General features: G+C 36.7%; 2 protein-coding genes across 3 annotated transcripts; one reads left to right on the forward strand and one right to left on the reverse strand.

The window, feature by feature from the left end:
• Positions 1–18: 18 nt before the first annotated feature.
• Positions 19–7,548, reverse strand: LOC113772545. 2 transcript variants are annotated; one of them, XM_027317171.1, is made up of 7 exons: positions 6,958–7,548; positions 6,348–6,493; positions 5,819–5,987; positions 1,986–2,084; positions 1,735–1,853; positions 693–775; positions 465–556 (listed from the first exon to the last, which is right to left on the reverse strand). In XM_027317171.1, the coding sequence occupies exons 1-6, from the start codon at positions 7,426–7,428 to the stop codon at positions 706–708; spliced, it is 1,074 nt and encodes a 357-aa protein (XP_027172972.1). In that variant the 5' UTR covers positions 7,429–7,548; the 3' UTR covers positions 465–556; positions 693–705. The 2 variants fall into 2 exon arrangements, with proteins under 2 accessions (XP_027172971.1, XP_027172972.1); XM_027317170.1 differs by lacking the exon at positions 1,735–1,853 and having other exon boundaries at positions 19–556; positions 6,958–7,545.
• Positions 7,549–15,354: 7,806 nt separating this feature from the next.
• On the forward strand, positions 15,355–19,058 carry LOC113771213. The gene is made up of 4 exons (XM_027315823.1): positions 15,355–15,524; positions 15,830–16,242; positions 16,357–18,458; positions 18,537–19,058. The coding sequence occupies exons 1-4, from the start codon at positions 15,355–15,357 to the stop codon at positions 19,056–19,058; spliced, it is 3,207 nt and encodes a 1,068-aa protein (XP_027171624.1).
• Positions 19,059–19,500: the final 442 nt, after the last annotated feature.

Raw genomic sequence — 19,500 nt, forward strand, 5'->3', positions numbered from 1 at the left:
TTGCAAACAATAATGAGATATCCAATAAGTTTCATACTGACAATTGAAATTGTATTTTCCTCTACACTATTAAATGAGTTTCGTTTTCCTACACCTCCTCATTTCAGCTCACTGTTTATCTGACATACTTGTGTATCTTTCCCATCCATGGAATTCTACAAACCTCGAAAATTTAGTAGTATCATCTGTTCTTGCCCAATTAATTTTGAGTTCAAAGTTTAAATTTCCACAAAACAATTGAGGATTACAAAAACAAACCAAAAAAAAAAAGAAAAAGAGAGAGAGAGAGTCAGAGCACCACCCGCTTCATGCATCACGAATGGTGGCTTCATGCATCACAAATGGAGCTTGACAGCTTCCGGTCTTAGGTTCTACAATAGTCTATCATAACAGCTTCTCACAAATTTTCCCAAAGGTCATCCATCATTTTTCTTCTGAAGTGCTTGAGCTTAGCAAAGCTGGCACAGCTAGCAGGGAAGGTCGTAGGATGAGATATAAAGCAGGACCAACTAATGGAATCAATGATAAGGGAAGCAGCCATAAACCTTTGTTATCCCTGCAGAGAGAATGGGGATCTAAATAATGTTTCTTCCTGGATGTCATAAATAAGCAAGTTCCTCTGTGTGCCCTCAGGAATAGAAGTGTTTTGATGCATCAAGCATGAATAATACGGAGGCTGACTGGATACTTACCATCTTCGAGCAGTCATATCATTGTAAACCCAGAATGGAGCAAATGTTGATAACAAAGCAAAGTCAATGCATGTAAGATGTATCTGCATTCCAGAAAACTGGCTCAGTTTCACAAATAGCAAAGGACTTAGGCTGCCTGCCACAGCCTACAAGATAAAAAACTTTTTAATGACCTAGTATCAGATTTCTCATTTTGTTCAATTGTACCACTCACTTTCCCTAAAGTTGGCCAAAGATATTTTAAGCAGCAGCAGATTCCATGCGAAAAAATCTTTCAGCGAGTTACTATAATAGTAACAGGTGTCCAGCTTCAACACTGAAATAAGCAACACTCCTAATTGATTGTAGCAAGGCCTCAAGGCTTTTAACTTACCAAGTGAATCTAAATTTGTCCCTTTGTTTCTCCTGTATTAATCGCCTCTTACTCCTTTTAGCCAACATAGAGAATAAAACACACTAAACACAGTACTCAGGTAATCCTGGTTCTAACTTGATGAATGAAGCCAAACTCTCAAATCATCAATAAGTCCAGAAAAAAGCATTACTTTTTATTTGGGAACTCTTATATACACCAGCATTCATGCGGAATACATGTAGGACCCATTATCACGAGAAAACTCTAAAATACAATGGATTTAATTTGTTCAAGAGAGATTTTCCTGCAGGTCCTGAAGAAAGGGTCCTCGCATTCAGCAAATGCAACCCCTTTGACCACACAATTGCTAAATGCAAGGTCAGTTACTTCATCCTCAAAAAAAAAAAAAAAAAAAAAACTCCTTTGGTTAATGTCAGAGTGTTCTTGACTTACCATTCACCAAATGCAAAGAACCCCCTCATCCAAAAAACAACGCCAAAAATCAGTGTCTAGCTTGTGAGCATCTTTCACTATTTGTAAACCCAACAAGAAGCATAATACAGATGATTTGAAATAAGGTGATTGCAGCTACTAGATGATCAACATGGTCAGAATCTGTCATATACAGACATTAAAAAAAAAAGGCTTATTCATATTAATGTTTGCCACCCACTTAGGGTCATATACCTTTGCATTTGCCATTTTCTTCCAAGGTAAAAATACAAAAGAAGCAATAATGCAGCCTGGCCACATCCAAAAGTTGTACTGGTGGCAGAAAAAGGGTACACAATCAAAGTAGATATGGCCTGATAAGATTAAAAACCAAACATAGAATCTCTTGAAACTGCTAAGCTGTGAACACAGTTAATGACATGAATGAACCCAACTCTGCAAATCAAGTAAAAAGGCCATGCAAGTTCAAGTATATAAACACTCACAAATTTGCTTGCTCTGAAGTACTGGTAAAACTCCCTCCAAACAGCCCCATCAGATAAACCTGCATAAGCCATTAAACCTAACCCTGCAGCCAATGCAATCTGAGGCATAGTTAGTTAGATATCACTTTAAGAATAGGAGCAAACATGAAACAACTGACATCTAAGATATAAACTTCAATGTAAAACCAGCACGTCAAATCAAGATAATATATAAACCAGATGCTTAAGGAGTCCAAACAACAGACTCTTATCCACTAATTTCTATTTTTACTATAAAATGACCTACGAGTGTAACTTAAATTAATTATAGAACCACACCAAAATTTTCATCATTTCTAATTTGAACTTCACTAAATTTTTATTGAGAAGTAGAACCTGATTTTCTTAGGAAATTTTTTTTTTGACAGGAGTTGATAATTATTTGGATGCAACCAAAGGATTTGTTAATAGTTATTTGAATGCTAAATAGTTAACCTCTAATTTTTACTCTGATGAATGACTGCTTGCAGCAACTTATCATGACTGTGCAAGCTTGAGGGACTCCAAGGAGGGAGTGACTTAGTGATCAATAAGAAAGTCATGCGGCAGTTGAAATCAAATACAGTGGAGGAGGCACAAAGTCTAGGAATGTGCCCATCCTGACTCAGTCAAATGTTGTCCAAAGATATCATACTTTAGACAGTGGAAATTCCCAATAAGGAAACAAGAGGAAATGATATCTTGTGAAATGTATTCCTCAGAAGTTAATGCAATTGACAGCTTTCCCAACTTATTACACCTATTATGCAAGGCAAAGCCTTACATTTTGCAGCTCTCCTAATATCATTGTGTTCCATTTCAGAGCAAACATCATTAGCACATCAAATTCCCCAGTACACTATGCAGCAACTCATGCAACTCTTCAACATTTTCTGCCATCCCTTTTCCTTCTTATTCTGCCAAACATACCCTCCTTAACTTTTAGATCCATTTAAGTAATCATCAATCACAGACCAACTCAAATTAACTAATGAAGATGGCAGTCATTTACAACAAACTTAAGGCAATAAATAGGTCAGCAACTCTTACACCATTCATCAACAAATATAACTTCATGCTCATCAAGAAAGAGGAAAAAGAGCTGGTAGAGGATCAGGATGTCAAATATGTTCACATGGAGATGTTTCATGACTTGGAATAAAATTTTGTACTTTAGGTTTAAATTAACCATCACATCATCTTTATCAAAACAAACCAAAATTCAGAATTTAAAGGCAGTTTTTCAGTTTTATTATATATCATGAATTTAATTCATTGTTGACCATGTCATACATTCAATCCTAGTAGGAAGTTTAGGTAATATAGTAGAAACCTATAGCTAGTGATCATGAACACCACTTAGGTATCCAAGTCCTGCTGTAGTAGAAACAGTTTTTGAAATTGCCTTTAGTATTACCACCTTGTAACTCACAAGCTTCAATAAAGATACTCTTCAAATCTAAGATTGTGCTTGTAATTTTGCTAAACCTTAAAAGTACAGCTCTCCTTCACATTCTCATTTTTCTTCTTTCTCTTTGCTTTTTTTTTTATTTTTTTATTTTAACCTCCTTCTCTCTCTCTCTCTCTCTCTCTCTATAGTAGGGGAGGGATAAATTGAAGAAACGGAAAAGTGGATTTGAACGCAGAACTTCTAAAGTCCTGGAACCTCAACCTTAGCCACTAGACCAAGACCTCCTTGGCTTTTAAAAGTCCTTCATTTGTTCCCCCAAACACCCAAAAAAAAAAAAAGCAGGGCCAGGGTGAGATTTAAGAAACAGGGAGGATGAAGGTGGATTTGAAGGGCGAGTTCCTGGGGCCTCAACCTTGCCATTAGACCAAGGCCTCCTTCGCCCCTCCACTTTTTCATCTGAAAGCTTTCAATAATTTCTCCTAATCAATTAAACTTTAATCACAGTCCAACCCCACTCCTTCAAAGCAAATCATAAAAACCCAGGGGCTGTTTCATTATGGTGGAAACTGGAGCTCTGGAGCTCAGAATTCAAGGAAATTGAGCTTTAGCCTGATGACTAAAACCAAGCTAAGAAGCGTAGACCGGCTAATATAAAGAGTATGCATCATGTCAAAGGCGACCTCTTTTTGAGGTAAAATGTGAATAACCACAAACAGCTGTCACCATCATGCCATGTATCTACACAAACAATAATAATGGAATAACATAAAGAGTAATGTAGCTTTTATGTATTCCTATTCTGGCAAACCACTTCATGTAACAGTTAGTCCACCAAATTGGAGTTTTTGTATAAACGCTTGTGCTCTAAAATAGGCATCATAAGCAGTGAAGGAGGTGTAGAGTGAGGAGAGAGAAAGCAACATGCAATTGAAAGGTTTGCCATATTAGGCTGGCAGTATACTGAGATCAAAAGGCTTTCTCATAAAGGCAAGGGATATATTTACTCAAAAAGTGAGGCTTGTATCTAGCCATATCGTAATAGAGAATGATCAAATGCTAACATTTACTTGTTTGTCTCCTTATTTATTGAAAGACACGTTAAATATGATATGTCCATACCTCCCTAACCTTTCCACTCTGTGACCAACTAGGATAGTTACATTAAATGAAGTTTCATACTTGGGATTTAAGATTATTCAGATAAATTTTTGGAATCATTCACTATGGTACTTTTTGAGACATTACAAAGAAAAGGTAATTGAAATGTGTTTTAGTAGTAACCAAATATAAAGTTTCCAGAATAATTACAATCCAAAGACATATTTATTTTAACAAGACAAAAGGTTGCTCCAGGTTTCTGGTGCATCAAATTCAAACAAAGCGCGAGAGTAGTATTAATAAAACCAGTTTTGTTTTCTGAACAATTATTGAAACATTAAGATAGTAGAAACCATTCTTTTCTTTCATCCCTGGATAATGATAGTATGACTTGCATGCCATGCTTCTTACAAATAATGAATTCAAAGCAGTAAACAAACCAAAATTCTAATTATATGTCACGAACACAGTTATATTTCAACATGCCGGTTCAAACCTGATTCAACCATGTTTAAGAATTCAAAAGATTGTTGATCTTCTCGATACCTTGTTTGTCGTGCTTCTGTCAAACTTGACTCTTGTTTATTTGTTTTTTCACTATAAAATTGAATGCCTTTTAGATCAATGAGCACAGCTATTGAAGTTCAAATTTGAGATTGCTTCATACGCTCTAGAACTAATGTCTTTGCACAAGATTGATATATCTAACACCAAGACAATAGACTAGCTCATTTCCAGCAGATGATAGCGTCCTTAAAGTTTCTCAACAAAACCCTGTTCACTGATTCTAGCCAAAAGTTGGCACGATAAGTCAGAAAGTCTTCATAGTGCAAAATTAATAGCGTAGGATACTAGTCATGCATGCTTCTATGATCTCCATAACAAATCCCCTAATGCAACTTTAGTACTAATTCCTGAATCAGTTACTTTTTTAAGCTTCAAATCTCTCTCTCACAATTTAGCCTAATGTCAGCACTATAAAGTTATGGCCTTTCCAATGCTTGTTGTAGTGAACATGAACCAAAATTATAACTTACAGTGAAAGGAGTAAACTTTTGTTACTCTACAAGGTACAAAAAACTATCAACTCATTTCCACCAACTCATATCCACCCACAACCTATTACATCAGGCACCCCTAAACATGATAACAGCATGATAACTTTAGTTTTGCAGATTTTAGTTTGGCATAACCCATGCATGATAACTTTCTTTCACATCATCGATCCTGAAAAGAGTTCATATTAAAACTAATTTTCTGCAAACATCTATTACATGACATAAATTTCTCACAGAACTCTCCTTACCGCGGCAGTTATTTTTGATTCCAGAAAATTCAGAGGCCATCTTCTAAGCTCAGTTACTTCAATAGGTGGTGGTGGTGGTCTCCAAAGAATAAAATATGGAATCAGACCATATGCACCTGCAAAGCCTGAAAGAATGAGGAAGGGCCAGACAGGGACACTCCTATTTTCACTGCAGCATCAAAGACCAGCAGATATAAGAATCAATCAACCTCCATATATCTTGAAAAAAGTTAAAGCACAAATTAAAAACATTGTGCTTCCCAAATTCTTATAGAGTCCTTTCCCGTGTAACTCTTAGTTGCATTCAATTAGAAAGGCATCGGTGTGCGACATTATCTTTGAAAATAGATGTGTAAAGAATATGACCAGGGACTCTAATCATCACCTGTGTTAACTTTATACAGACTTAGAGAAGTGAAAATACAATTCTGAACCGCCTAGCTTCTATCTTAAGGTATCCAAGCACGAAGTAAACAATAACTCAGAGGCATTATCAGTAAACTTAAGCAATACAAGTCATCAAAATTACCATCGGCCAGTCGGAAGCAGCAACATACTGTACACAAACGGATACAACCCCAAGATATACCACAAAGCCACTAGCACTTCATTCATTTGGAAGCCATCATCTCCTATTATATTAACAAGCTTTTTCAAGAAATACACATCTGTCGACTGCAAACAATCATCAAAGTCAATAGTGAAAATAGGGCAAAAGATGAGCACATGACACCATAGAAGCTTCTACCTTCTCCTCCTGAAGCATCAGGTTGCCATGATAAATAATAAAACTCCCAGTATTTCTTTTCCTTTTTCAAAAACTCCTACTAATTTTATTGCTGATTGGGAAATCGAACAAATAACAACTGAAGAAGTTGGTTTCAATCTTAAAGAAAAGCCCAATAGCCAATAACAACACAGTGCAATTGCTTTAAAAAGAAAAAAGAAATCCATTTTCTTGTTCCTCAGCTCTCATTTCGTCTGACATCTAAGACAAATTAACCAACAAAGTCTTTCTTTCCCCCCTCTTTTTTTATTATTACAATAACCAAAACTTTCAGTAGTTATTAATCAAGAAGATAAAAAAACATATCAAAGATTTTTTTTCCCCTTCCATATAATAAACTACAATACCATACCGGGGTTTGGTTTGGTGCTAGAAAGACAACATAGTACACAAGTCCAGCATAAAGTCCAAGGAGCAACAACGACGTCGTCCAGTCCCTTTCTCCTCCTCCTCCTCCTCCTCCTCCATTATTTGCATCATTCTCCTCCTCCAGACAAATTTCTTCATTTTCCAATATGGGATTTTCCGGGTTCTCTTCCGTGCTCAATGAACTGTAACACCAAAATGAATTTTGCAGTTTCTGCAATGGCACCAGTTTTATGCTGCCGTTGATTCCAGTCTCATCTTTCCAATTACTATTACAGCTAGTACGAGTCCTACAGTGTTTTTCATAAAATCTTGTGCTTAATTTTATAACAATTGGGAACTTTTGCTGCTCAGGTTTAATGGGTTGCGGAGATGGAATTTTCGGAGGAGCATGATTATGTCCATGAACTGGGAAATATGAGAAATTGCAAGAATTGAGGTTGGTGTTGGCTAACATAACAACCTGCTCGAAGCTTTACCTGCAGAAAATTTTGAGGGTGCTAGTCAAATATCAGGGTACCGGGATGTTTTGCTGTATGCATAAATGTTGTCTGGTTATCTATTGTAGCCTACAATTGTATAACCCACAATTTTATATCTTAATTATTAGAGCAGGTTTGTGTGGTAAGTTTGGTGGAGATTTGTGTTCCTACCAAAAAAAAAAAAAGGAATGTTTTGGTGGAGATTTTTGTAACTTTGACATGCAAATTGTATATATATTTTTGGGTTAATTGTAATATGCACCCTTCAATTATCCTGCAATTGGCCTTTACTCCCTAAACTTTAAATTTCAGCAATTTTTTGCAATCCACAAAATTTCAACGGGTGAAAAGATGATTTGCTCCCTTATTCTTCTTTAGTCCCAAAAATACCCTCTTCTATCCACATAACAAATACACAAAATTTTCACAATGTATTAACTAAAAGTTAAGGAGTTTCAAATGCAAAATAAAAAGAAGGAATTTACACTTGTAAAATTTAGCTAGGAGTGTGCATCAAAATCAAATTCAATAATTTGGGAGAATGAAATTGGTAGTTTCGATAAATTGTCTCTGGAAAATTTCAAACTAATTCATTTTCAAATTTTACATTTTTTATTTCAATTCCGTATAGAAATGAAATCGAAAAATGGTATTTTACCGATTTCACCGAAAAAGAATTTTGAGCCAAAAACAAAGAAGAACGATAGCTATGATGTTCAAACTTGAAGCTTTAGCTTCTGCCAACATTGAAGAATTTGGCTTTTCGTTGAGAACCTTCAAACATCATTAAATTTGGCTTCACTAGATTGAAAGTTGTGGAGGCCAATTGTGGATTTGTCCACCTCGGCAACCCCGCACTCAAGTGGTACCAGGACTTCAATCCTAACATCCTTAAGGTGCGGGGTTCGAATCCTGGGGAGGCCCCATCCGGTACCATCCTAACATCCTCAAAGGTGCGGGGTTGCCGAGGTGGACAAATCCACAATTGGCCTCCACAAAAGTAAACCAAAACATGAAACCACCAGATTGAAAGTAAACTAAAGCATGCAACAATGTCAATATAGTTGACACTATGACCACAATCGGCACAATCTACAATTGAATTAGGGAAACATAAAATTAGGGCCAAATTTGGCCATAATTAAAAAAAAGTTAGAGGAGATGGGAGTAAGAAGTGATCGGACTGGTACTCATTGAGAGATTAATACTGCTAGATGAGAGAGGAGGCTCATAACTAGAGAGACAGAATGAAAAGATGGCCAACAGCAATTGAGGAGGAGGAGTGGGAAGTTGTAGAGAGGGGAAGGAAAGGGACCAAGTGATAATTGAGAACGGAAAGAGCCGCTGGCTTTGGTAAACGAGAAATGAAAGAGATAGGAAGGGGTTTGGTAATTTTGTATGTGTTTTGATTATTATAATAATTTTTTTATATATGGTGCTTATACAGCTATACTATTATACGTCTGACATACGAAACTACGGATGTGAGTTCGAATTCGGAAATTTTGAAATCATAATTCCTAATAGCAAATTCGAACCAATTTCAAGCATTTGGAATTCGGAATATCCGATTTATTGAACAAATTCCATTTTACCAATTTTGAATTTCCAAATTCAATTCAAAATTGGTCTGTAAATCGGTAATTTTTGTATTTGCTCACTCCTAAATTTAACTGGCTAGTAATTTACGCTTGTAAAATTCAACTGCTCGAGTGAAGTCCGAAAATTTCCATCAATGCATATTTGAGAACATAGCAGTAGCAAAACCCTATTTCCTCTCTCTGCCATCAAAACCTCATCCTAGAAAATACACAGTAGCATTACCATCCCTCTCTTCCCCAAGCCTCGTCTCTCCCCTCTACTATCCTTGTCTTCTCCCTATCCCAGAGAAGAATTTGGTCCCCCAGTACAACGTTGAGGAGTAGAACAAGAACAATGGTGACATAGAATTTATTTTTTGAAGGATAAAATTGGATTTTGGAGGAGTTCAAATCAAGATTTATTGATGATGAATTGATATAAAAAAATTGGTGTTGATAAAATAAAAAAATAGATTCATTTTTGCTGTAAGAGGAGACGACAATATTGGTGGGTTTCAAAAGCTACAGTGTTGTTGGCACAATTGTAGTGGGCAAGATTTGATGATGGGGTATTTTTATGATTTATTTTCTTCTTTGTCTGATATTTTTGGTTTTATTTTGTGTAATGAATTTTAAAAGATAATAGTTGTGGTGAAATTAAGAGCTTACGATGATGGTACGGCTGTTGAAGTTGGCATTTTTTATTTTTTTTCTTCTGATGTTTAATTTTTAAGCATTTTTTTGATGAATTTTTGCTGTTAATTTATTTGATTAGTATAGTTTTTGGAGGCTATGATATTGTTGGAGTTATGCTGGTGAGTTTTTAACATAGGATAATTTTTAATTATTTTTTTTGGTGTTTGGTTCTCTTTTACGATGAATAGGTAATAGTGGTGATTCAACCATTGAAATTGTTTGTTTCTTTGTTTGTTGAGTTTTTAGGTATTAATTAATTTTTTAAGGAATTCTTTGTTTATACGAAAAGTTTGTAAATAGAAGGAATTTGACTTTATTGTGAAGATGAATTTGAGGGAGGGTAATTTTGGAAAGTAAATTAAAAATCGAGGGTAAACTAGTATATTCTGTAAAAGAAATTAAAAGTTGTAGGTTGTTGAATGCTAAAATTCAAAGTTTAGGGTATAAAGTTTAATATTAGAATAGTTGAGAAGTTCAAACTACAATTAATGCTATATTTTTAAAGAAGCTAAAATCCTACGTATCTTATCCTATGTTTTCAGAACCGGACCGGGTATCGACTCAGTCGAGGTCAGGGGTCAGGGGTCAATGGGTTCGACCGGAGGTCGATAGGGATCGAACCGGATGACGTCATAAATAAAAATTATTTAAAAATTAAAATATTATATATAAAATATCTAATAATATGTTAATATTAATAAAGGTATATTCATATATATTTGATGTTTCAAATATATTTAACAAGAAAATACAAAGAAATTAGAACAATCAAGTAGCAATTTATGTTATTTAATAAATATTAACAACTTTAGAATTAAAATTATGAATTTAATTGAAAAATAACATCAAATTTTAGGACAATATTTATAAAGTATGAAATATTTGAGATATATTAATAAGTTCTAACAATTTAGGGGGCCAAAACATAATATTGAAAAGATTGAGTTTTTTTTTTAAAAAAATGCCCATTGAACCGGAAAAACCGGTTTTTTTCCGGTCAAATCCAGTTTTTGACCGGCTTTGACCGGGCTTTAAATTTCCGATTTTTTACCATGACTCGGACCGGACACTTGGCCGGTTCCCGGTTCGACCGGCCGGTCCGGTCCGAGTTTCAAAACAGAGATCTTATCTTATCTTCCCTCAAGTCCGGTCCGAGTTTCAAAACAGAGATCTTATCTTATCTTCCCTCAAGTATAATAAAAAGAGAAGGGGGTTACTGTAGCAGCCCAAAGCTTGCCACATGGCTCTCCTTCTTTTTGACAAGTGGCATATTTCATGATCTAATTTCTTTTCTTTTTTCTTTTTCATTATTTTCCTCTTATTTTCTCCTCCCTTTTTGACCAAGACAAAAATTTACACAAATCCTAATGTGCCGCTGCTTCATCCCTTCTCATCCTATACCTCTTTACTCGTTCCCACGCTTTACACCTTTCTCTTTCAATGTTCTTTTCTAAATGAGGCGAATTTACTAACATATGTGAAAACTCGAGAAAAATTATATGTATGCTATGAATTTCTTTTATTTTAATTATTTCGATATTAGAAATATTATAACAAAAAAATTGTTAAATTAAATGCCTAATTGAATTTATATAAAAATTGAGAATTTAGAAGAAATATCCTAGAATGGTAAAAAATAAATAAATAAATAAATAAACATATGATATGCATATTGTAATTTGAGCCATTTGAATACATTATATAGTTGAATAAATATATGCCTAATTAATTTTCTTTAAAACCAAATGTGTGGGAATTTACTGGATCGATATAAGGGAAATTGTTTTTTTTTTATAAGGTACATACAAATTAAAACAAACGAAACATCGAGACAAAATTACGGACTTGTGGTAACCAAATGAACTAAAATGAAAATACTAAACTAACCTTGGAATTTTTGGTTAAACTACTATGCAGCCAAAGAACTAACCATCAGGAATTTATAGGACAAACCGAGAGTTTGAGGAATTGAAATTGAATAGGGGTTGGCCAATTAGCTACCACACTAAACGGTGGAAAGGAAATGAGTAGAGTTTTGGCTGCTAGCTTGGGGCGGTGAATAACTCTCCTTTGGACAGCTGTTGGAATGAACTTGTTACCAAAAGTTGCTGAGTAAGCAGTGACCGAATGAGAGTTGGAATGATTAGCACCGAATGAAGAGGTTTGAGTGGTCGGCTGAGTGAAGGAAATATGTTCATTTCTCTTCTTACCAATCTAGTATTAGAAACAAAACTGAGGGAGAGTTTCGGTCACACCCATGCATTTCCAAATACCACCGAGTGAGAGGAAACAGAGAGACTGAGGAAAGAAAGCAAGAGTGAGAGAGAGTGAGAGCAAGACCGAGAGAAACTAAGACATATTTCTCTCATCTCCGTACACAATCAAAAGGGAGGAAAGGAAGCATTTCTGATTTTCTCTTGCTTCCAGTGCAACCGAAAGAGTGAGGAGGAGAGAGTTAGACAGTGTTAGCTGCATTCATCTAGCTTGTGACCTTAGAACCATGAGCTAAGAGTGAGTACAAAGAGATGAAACCAGTCTGCAACTCACGTATCAACTGCATCAGTGAGGGAACAGAGTGAGAGCTGGTGCAATCTGGAGTAACCGAAGCTTAAAAACTGGAGCAGTCTGCAACTGTTGAATTCTAAAGGAAAGGAGGTGAAAAAATTCTGTAATAAACCTTTACTTATTAAGTATAAGTGAATATATAAGTTGCATGTTAAGTTTAGCAAGGAAAATGAATTCTTGACCAAGGAAAATTCTGATTTGGGATTGAAAAGCTGTTGGACTGAAACTGGTAGGAACCGAAAGTTCATTGGTTAGAGTTGCAGCTTGTTAACAAGTGTAGAATGGAAAATAGCGTTGGAAATTCATGTAACATATATATCTCAAGTATTATAAGAGGTTTAGCTGTAGAAACTTGTGAAAAGTTGGAGATTCAGCAAGTATGATGGAACTGGAAATCCTAAAACGCATCTCAAGATGTTTGCCAACAAGTTAGGTAAGCCCATGGATGATGAAAATCTGCCTATGCGTCTGTTTCCAGAAAGTTTAGAGGGAGATGCTCTAAATTGGTATTCAAATCTGAAGTCTGAAGAGGTTAAAACCTGGTTGGATTTAGCAACAGCCTTTGTGAAGTAATATAAGTTTAATTGTGAATTGGCACCAACACGAACAACACTGGAGGGTACAAAAAGAAAGCCATCGGAAGATCACAAGACCTATGCAAAGCGGTGAAGAAAGTTAGCTGCCAAAGTGCAGCCTCCTATGATTGAGGAGGAGATTGTTCGTACTTTCATCAAGGCTCACGATTCACCCTACTTTGAAGAGATCTTTCGCATGACTGGAAGTTCATTTGCCGCCATTATTAACAAGTTGGAGGAATACGATGAGTTTGTCAAAGCAGGGAGATTGTTAATGTATCGGCATTAAAATTGTAATTAGATGCTCTACAAAATCAAAACAACAGTGGGAAAAAGCCCCCATTCAAGAAGAAAGAAGGTGATACTGCTTTTATATGGGATGAAGACCCATCTTTCAGACCCAGAAATCATCTTACCTATTCTTTTCCTTACCCGTATTACACCAACCCTCAACCAGTCTACCACACTACTACCCAATTCCATCATTCCCGACCAAGTTATTTGAATACCTCACCCTTACCTCCAATCCCACAACCTGTCTTTCAAAATCACCTTCATCCCATTTACCATTCCAGACCAACCCTGCAAAATAATAACCCTTCTCAAAATTCTTTTCAAACCAGTGGAATTCAAACTCAGAAGCAATTTCGAACTTTCACCAACTTGGGCCGACCTATTGATCAATTGTATGAGCAGTTAAAAGCAGCTGGAAAAATTGGCACTGTTCCTCCCAAACTCTATCCCAGAGGTCCTCCTGCCGGTTATGATCCGCATGCAATCTGTGCTTATCATTCTGGAATTTCTGGTCATACCACTGGCAATTGTTGAGATTTAAAACATAAGATTCAGGACATGATTGACTTTGGAGACATCCTTCTCAGAAGAAAGGGAGAGCAGGGACCGAATGTTAGTAAGAATCCTTTACCTGAGCATGGGAGCATTGTGGGGGTTATCATCATTGATGAAGATTTTGCCGATCCCACTCAATACATTGTAGATGAAACTGAGGTGTTTGGCGTGTTGGAAGCTGACCATGCGAGAATGAGAAAACTGTCGTCTGTTGAAAAGTCCATGACTAAGGATAATGTTGAGGAAAAGTTGAAATCTTTGGTATTTGAAAAGGAGGAGCTATTTATAGTAGAAGGAGGGCCTTCCAAGATTGACAATTCTAAAGCTCCTTTTGTTTTGGATCTACCATCTTTTGAATGGGATATATCAGAACCTATCATTCTTGAATTTTCGGAACAAATGCTTGTGAATAACTTGCAAGAGGTGCCATGGAACTACGAGGAGTCTATTCTATTGATTGGAAATAAAAAAATGCTTAAAGGAGGAGGGATCTACTATTACCCTGTCTTGGAGAATTGTGGGAAACTCTGAAATTGATGTTCAGTCCCGGGCTAAGGTTAAATCTCCGACGCCCAAACCCCTTGTGTCTGAAAATGAAGCTGTGGATTTTTTAAAGATGTTAAAGAGAAGTGAGTACAGAATAGTAGAACAGTTGGATAGAATGCCTACTCAGACTTCTTTTCTGAATCTTCTTTTGACCTCCGAGCTACACAGAGAAGCATTGCTCAAAATCCTGAACGAAGCTCGAGTCCCTAAAGATATTCCGGTGGATAAATTTTCTAACCTTGTAGGGAATGTACTTGTTGCTAATCATATCGCTTTCTCCGATGAAGATCTGACTGCAGAAGGGATCGGACATAACAGAGTCTTGTATATATCAGTCCGCTGCAATGGAAAGTTGTTGTCGAGGGTCTTGGTGGATAATAGGTCAGCATTGAATATTTGTCCATGGAACACTCTCACCAAGCTTGGATTTCTTGACATTAAACTCCACCCATCTGCAACTGTGGTTCGAGGATTCGATGGTTCAAAGAGAGAATCTATGGGAGAGACAGATCTGATATTGGAGATAGGCCCTACTCAATTCCAAGTTACTTGCCAAGTCATGGACTTCTCCAACGTTTACAATATTTTATTTGGAAGATCTTGGATACATGTTTCCAATTCAGTGCCACCTTCTCTACATCAAATGTTGAGGTTTATTGTGAATGATCAACTCATTACTGTGTTTGCTGAGGATGACTGTACCATGATCGTTGATGCAAAACTCAAAGGTGAAGACACAAAAAGAACTCCAATTTCATCTCATCACGTTGCTGACATCGTCTCTGTGGGATGGGTATTCAGGGATAAGTCGCTGGCTCAATCAGATTTGCCAGAGGCCAGTATTATAATGGCTAGGGAGATGATCTGAGGCGGATATGAAATAAGAAAAGGTCTTGGGCGGGAATTGCAAGGAATTTTGGAGCCAATAGAGATCCCGACGCAGCAGGATATATTTGGTCTGGGATTTCATCCAACTGCTAAGTATAGAAGGAAAATGCAAGCTCGAAAATAAGCTGAAAAGAAGGGTAAACAAACTGCCTTAAATGTCCCACCGCTATATCACACTTTTTCTCGTCCATCAGAGGTGATTATGCCAGAAACGAAGGATCTTGTGGAGAAAATTGAAGTGGACCTGTCTCAATTATTTGTCGGGATCACTTGTGAGGAGGAGCCATCAGAGAATGCAGAATTTTTGTCAATTACCGAAGGAGCTATTCAGAATTGGACTGCTGATTATCTTCCATCTCGAAGGGAATTTCGGTAAATTTAAGGGGATTGTCTTTTGTCTAGATCATATCCAGATAGGACGGTAGTCTGGATCTTTTGTTAAAAGAAATTGCTTTAATTTTTTGAACCTTTATTCTCGTTTTAGTTAATATAGCTTGTTTTGTTCAAGAAAATTGCTGAAACGGAAATAAAGGTTTGCGCTATATATGTCTTTAAATAGCAATCATGTCTGTATATTTTTCTTTTGTGAAGTCTCGATGCATTTTGAATTTAATGAAATGAAAGACTTCTCCAGTATTTGCTATTTATTTATTACTTATGTTCTATTCTATTTTCAGATGGCCACAAATAAAACCCTCTGACCCTTTGGATGTCACCATTTTGGAATTCGATGGCTGCAATCTCGATATCTCTCATGAACTTGAAATCATGCAATCTGAAATTCAAAATGAGAGCGATACTGAGGAAGAATTTGAATCCATTTCAAGAGATTTAAAACAGTATGAAGAGAAACCCAAACTCAACTTAGAAGAAACAGAAATCATCAATATTGGCACTAAGACGAAAGTTAAAGAAGTTAAAGTCAGTATTCATTTGAATAAGAAACATAAGGAGGAAATGATTGAATTTTTAATGCTATTTCAAGATGTGTTTGCATGGTTATATGATGATATGCCAGGGATCTTTACAGACATAGTGGTTCACAGGTTGCCAACTGATCCAAATTTTTTACCTGTGAAGCAGAAGCCTCGTAAATTCAAACCAGAAATGAGCCTCAAGATAAAGGAACAAATTGTGAAGCAGCTCAATACCAAGATAATCATGGTGTCTCATTATCCCATCTGACTATCGAATCCTGTGCTAGTGCCTAAGAAATCTGGGGAGGTGCGAGTATGTGTTGATTATAGAGATCTGAATAAGGCCTGTCCGAAAGATGATTTTTCTTTGCCAAATATTCATATTCTTTTGGACAACACTGCTGCACATGAGATTGAATCTTTTGGTGACTATTTTGCTGGATATCATCAAATCTTAATGGCAGAAAAAGACAGAGAGAAAACTTTTTTCATCACCTCATGGGGAACATTTTGTTATCGAGTGATGCCTTTCGGATTGAAGAATGTTGGAGCTACTTATCAGAGGACCATGACTACCCTGTTCCATGACATGATTCACAAAGAGATGGAGGTTTATGTAAATGATATCATAATTAAATCAAAGAGAGTCGAGGACCTAAAGAAACTGTTTGAAAGGTTGAGAAGATATAATTTGAAGTTGAACCCTGCGAAATGTGCTTTTGGAGCTCCAGTTGGTAAATTATTAGGCTTTATTGTCAGCAAAAAGGGTATAGAAATAGATCCTGCGAAAATAAAGGCAATTCGAGATATGTCCATTCCAAAAACTCAAAAAGATGTGAAAAGTTTTCTTGGAAAGATCAATTTCATTGGCCGGTTTATTGCGCAGTTAACTTCTACCAGTGAGCCTTTGTTCAAATTGTTGAAAAGGGATGCGCCTATGGATTGGAATGAAAATTGTCAGCAAGCTTTTGATAAGATCAAAAATTATTTGTTAAATCCTCCGGTCTTAATGCCACCTCAGCCAGGAAGACCTCTGATTATGTATTTGTCTGTTCTTGATGAGGCTGTTGGATGCGTTTTGGGACAGCATGACGGGTCTGGGAGAAAGGAACAAGCCATCTACTATCTGAGTAAGAAATTTACAGCATATGAGACCAACTATTCTTTCCTTGAGAGAAGTTGTTGTGCTTTAGTATGGGCAGCTCAGAAGTTGAGACATTATTTGCTCGGTTATACCACTTACCTGATTTCGTGTTCTGATCCTCTACAATACCTGTTGGAAAAGTCGATACCCACGGGACATATGGCTAAGTGGCAAATGATCCTTTCTGAGTTCGATATTGTCTTCACAACACAAAAGACAGTCAAGGGTCAAGCCATAGCAGATCATTTGGCAAAAAATCCAAGAGATGATGATTACCAGCCATTGCATACTTACTTTCCTGATGAAGAAATTCTGTTCGTTGGAGCAATTGAGGACATGAGTGAGCAGTATCTTGGATGGAGGTTATTTTTCGATGGTGCGTCACATTCTTTTGGAGCTGGAATTGGAGCAGTTTTAGTATCGCCTGAAGGGAAACACTATCCTGCTACTACCAAATTACGGTTTCCTTGCACCAACAATATGGCTGAGTATGAAACTTATTTTTTTGGATTGAAAATGGCATTGGACATGGAAATCAAGGACCTGATAGCATTCAGTGATTCTGATTTACTTGTGCACCAGACGCTTAAGCAGTGGGTAACTCGTGATTCAAAAATTATACTGTATCATTGTAATTTGCTTAGCTTGGCCAACAAATTCAGAAATTTGGAACTCAGACATATTCCCCGCACTCATAACGCTTTTGCTGATTCTTTAGCTACTCTGTCTTCGATGATCCAACATCCAGATGAACTGGTGATTGAACCTAGACAGATTCAACTTCAGAATAGGCCAGCGCATTGCCTGGTTATGGAAAGGGTCTCTGATGGTTGCTCCTGGTACAATGATGTTAAGAAATTCATGAAAACGGGATCCTACCCTCCTGATGCTGATTCCATTGCAAAAGGTTTCATACGCAGAATGTCATCAAGATTCTTCTTGAATGGAGAAGTGTTATATAGGAAAACATCTGATTTGGACCTTCTAAGATGCATCAATGAAGATGAAACCGATTATATGATGAAAGAAGTGCATAGTGGGGTTTGTGGGTCACACATGAATGGGCATCTTCTGGCCAAGAAGATCATGAGATCAGGGTATTTTTGGCTTACTATGGAGCATGACTGTATAGATTTTGTCAGAAAGTGTGTCAAATGTCAGATGCATGGTGATGTTATACGTGCTCCTCCTACAGAATTGCATAGTATAACTATTCCATGGCTATGTTCGATCTGGGGAATGGATGTGATCGGAACTATTGATCCTCTTGCTTCAAATGGGCATCGATTCATCTTAGTGACGATTGACTATTTCACCAAATAGGTTGAGACCGTGTCCTATAAGCATGTGATTAAGAAAGTGGTGTCGAATTTCTTGAGAAATAACATCATCTGTCATTTTGGGGTACCAGAGACATTGATCACCGACAATGCCAAGAACCTCAATAATGATATGGTGGATGGATTATGTGAACAGTTCAAAGTCAGGCATCGAAATTCTGCCATTTACAGGCCTCAGATGAATGGAGCCGTTGAAGTCGCAAATAAGAATTTGAAGAAAATCATTCGTAAGATGACTGAAGCACACCGGAATTGGCATGAGAAACTGCCTTATGCCCTGATGGCGTACAGAACTACCATCAGAACTTCTACCGGAGCGACTCCTTACTCTTTTATGTATGGAATGGAAGCAGTATTGCCTGCAGAAGTTGAAATTCCTTCCTTACGCATTCTGATGGAAGCTCAGATAGAAGAAGCTGAATGGGTCAGAGAACGTCATGAGCAGTGGTCTCTGATTGATGAAAAGAGGTTGAATGCCGTCTGTCATGGACAATGTTATCAGTAGCGAATGGCTCGAGCTTACAACAAAAAAGTTAAGCCCCGTCTGTTTGAAGTCGGAGATAAGTCTTGAAACGGATTCTTCCAATGCAAGATGAGACTAAAGGGAAGTTTGCTCCCAATTGGTAAGGACCATTCATTGTTAAGAAAGTGCTATTCGGAGGAGCGCTTATCCTTATGGAAATGGACGGTCAAATTTTTTTCCAACCAATTAATGCAAACATGTGCAAAAAGTTTTTCATTTGATTAAAAAATTTTTTCTTTAAATAATACTGCAAAAGACGGATTTTAGGCATACTTCCTCTCATCTTTTCATTTTGATATACTATTCCTAATTTTTTTCTTTCAACTTTTCAGAATCACCTTTCTTTTTCACTTGGCAGTCCCTTAAGACCACTAACCCCATACTGGGGCAATTTTGTTAAAAAAAAAGAGAAGAAAAAAAAGGA

Source organism: Coffea eugenioides, chromosome 5 (assembly GCF_003713205.1).
Source record: "Coffea eugenioides isolate CCC68of chromosome 5, Ceug_1.0, whole genome shotgun sequence".
Classification (NCBI taxonomy): Eukaryota; Viridiplantae; Streptophyta; class Magnoliopsida; order Gentianales; family Rubiaceae; genus Coffea; species Coffea eugenioides.

Coding starts and splice junctions, on each gene's coding strand:
- LOC113771213 (XM_027315823.1), top strand. CDS start 15,355: ATGCCAGAAACGAAGGATCTTGTGGAGAAAATTGAAGTGGACCTGTCT. Junction 15,525..15,829: donor CCATCTCGAAGGGAATTTCG/GTAAATTTAAGG, acceptor TTCTATTTTCAG/ATGGCCACAAATAAAACCCT. Junction 16,243..16,356: donor ACCTGTGAAGCAGAAGCCTC/GTAAATTCAAAC, acceptor ATCCTGTGCTAG/TGCCTAAGAAATCTGGGGAG.
- LOC113772545 (XM_027317170.1), bottom strand. CDS start 7,428: ATGTTAGCCAACACCAACCTCAATTCTTGCAATTTCTCATATTTCCCA. Junction 6,494..6,957: donor TAGCACCAAACCAAACCCCG/GTATGGTATTGT, acceptor GATTGTTTGCAG/TCGACAGATGTGTATTTCTT. Junction 557..692: donor GATATGACTGCTCGAAGATG/GTAAGTATCCAG, acceptor TTCTCTCTGCAG/GGATAACAAAGGTTTATGGC.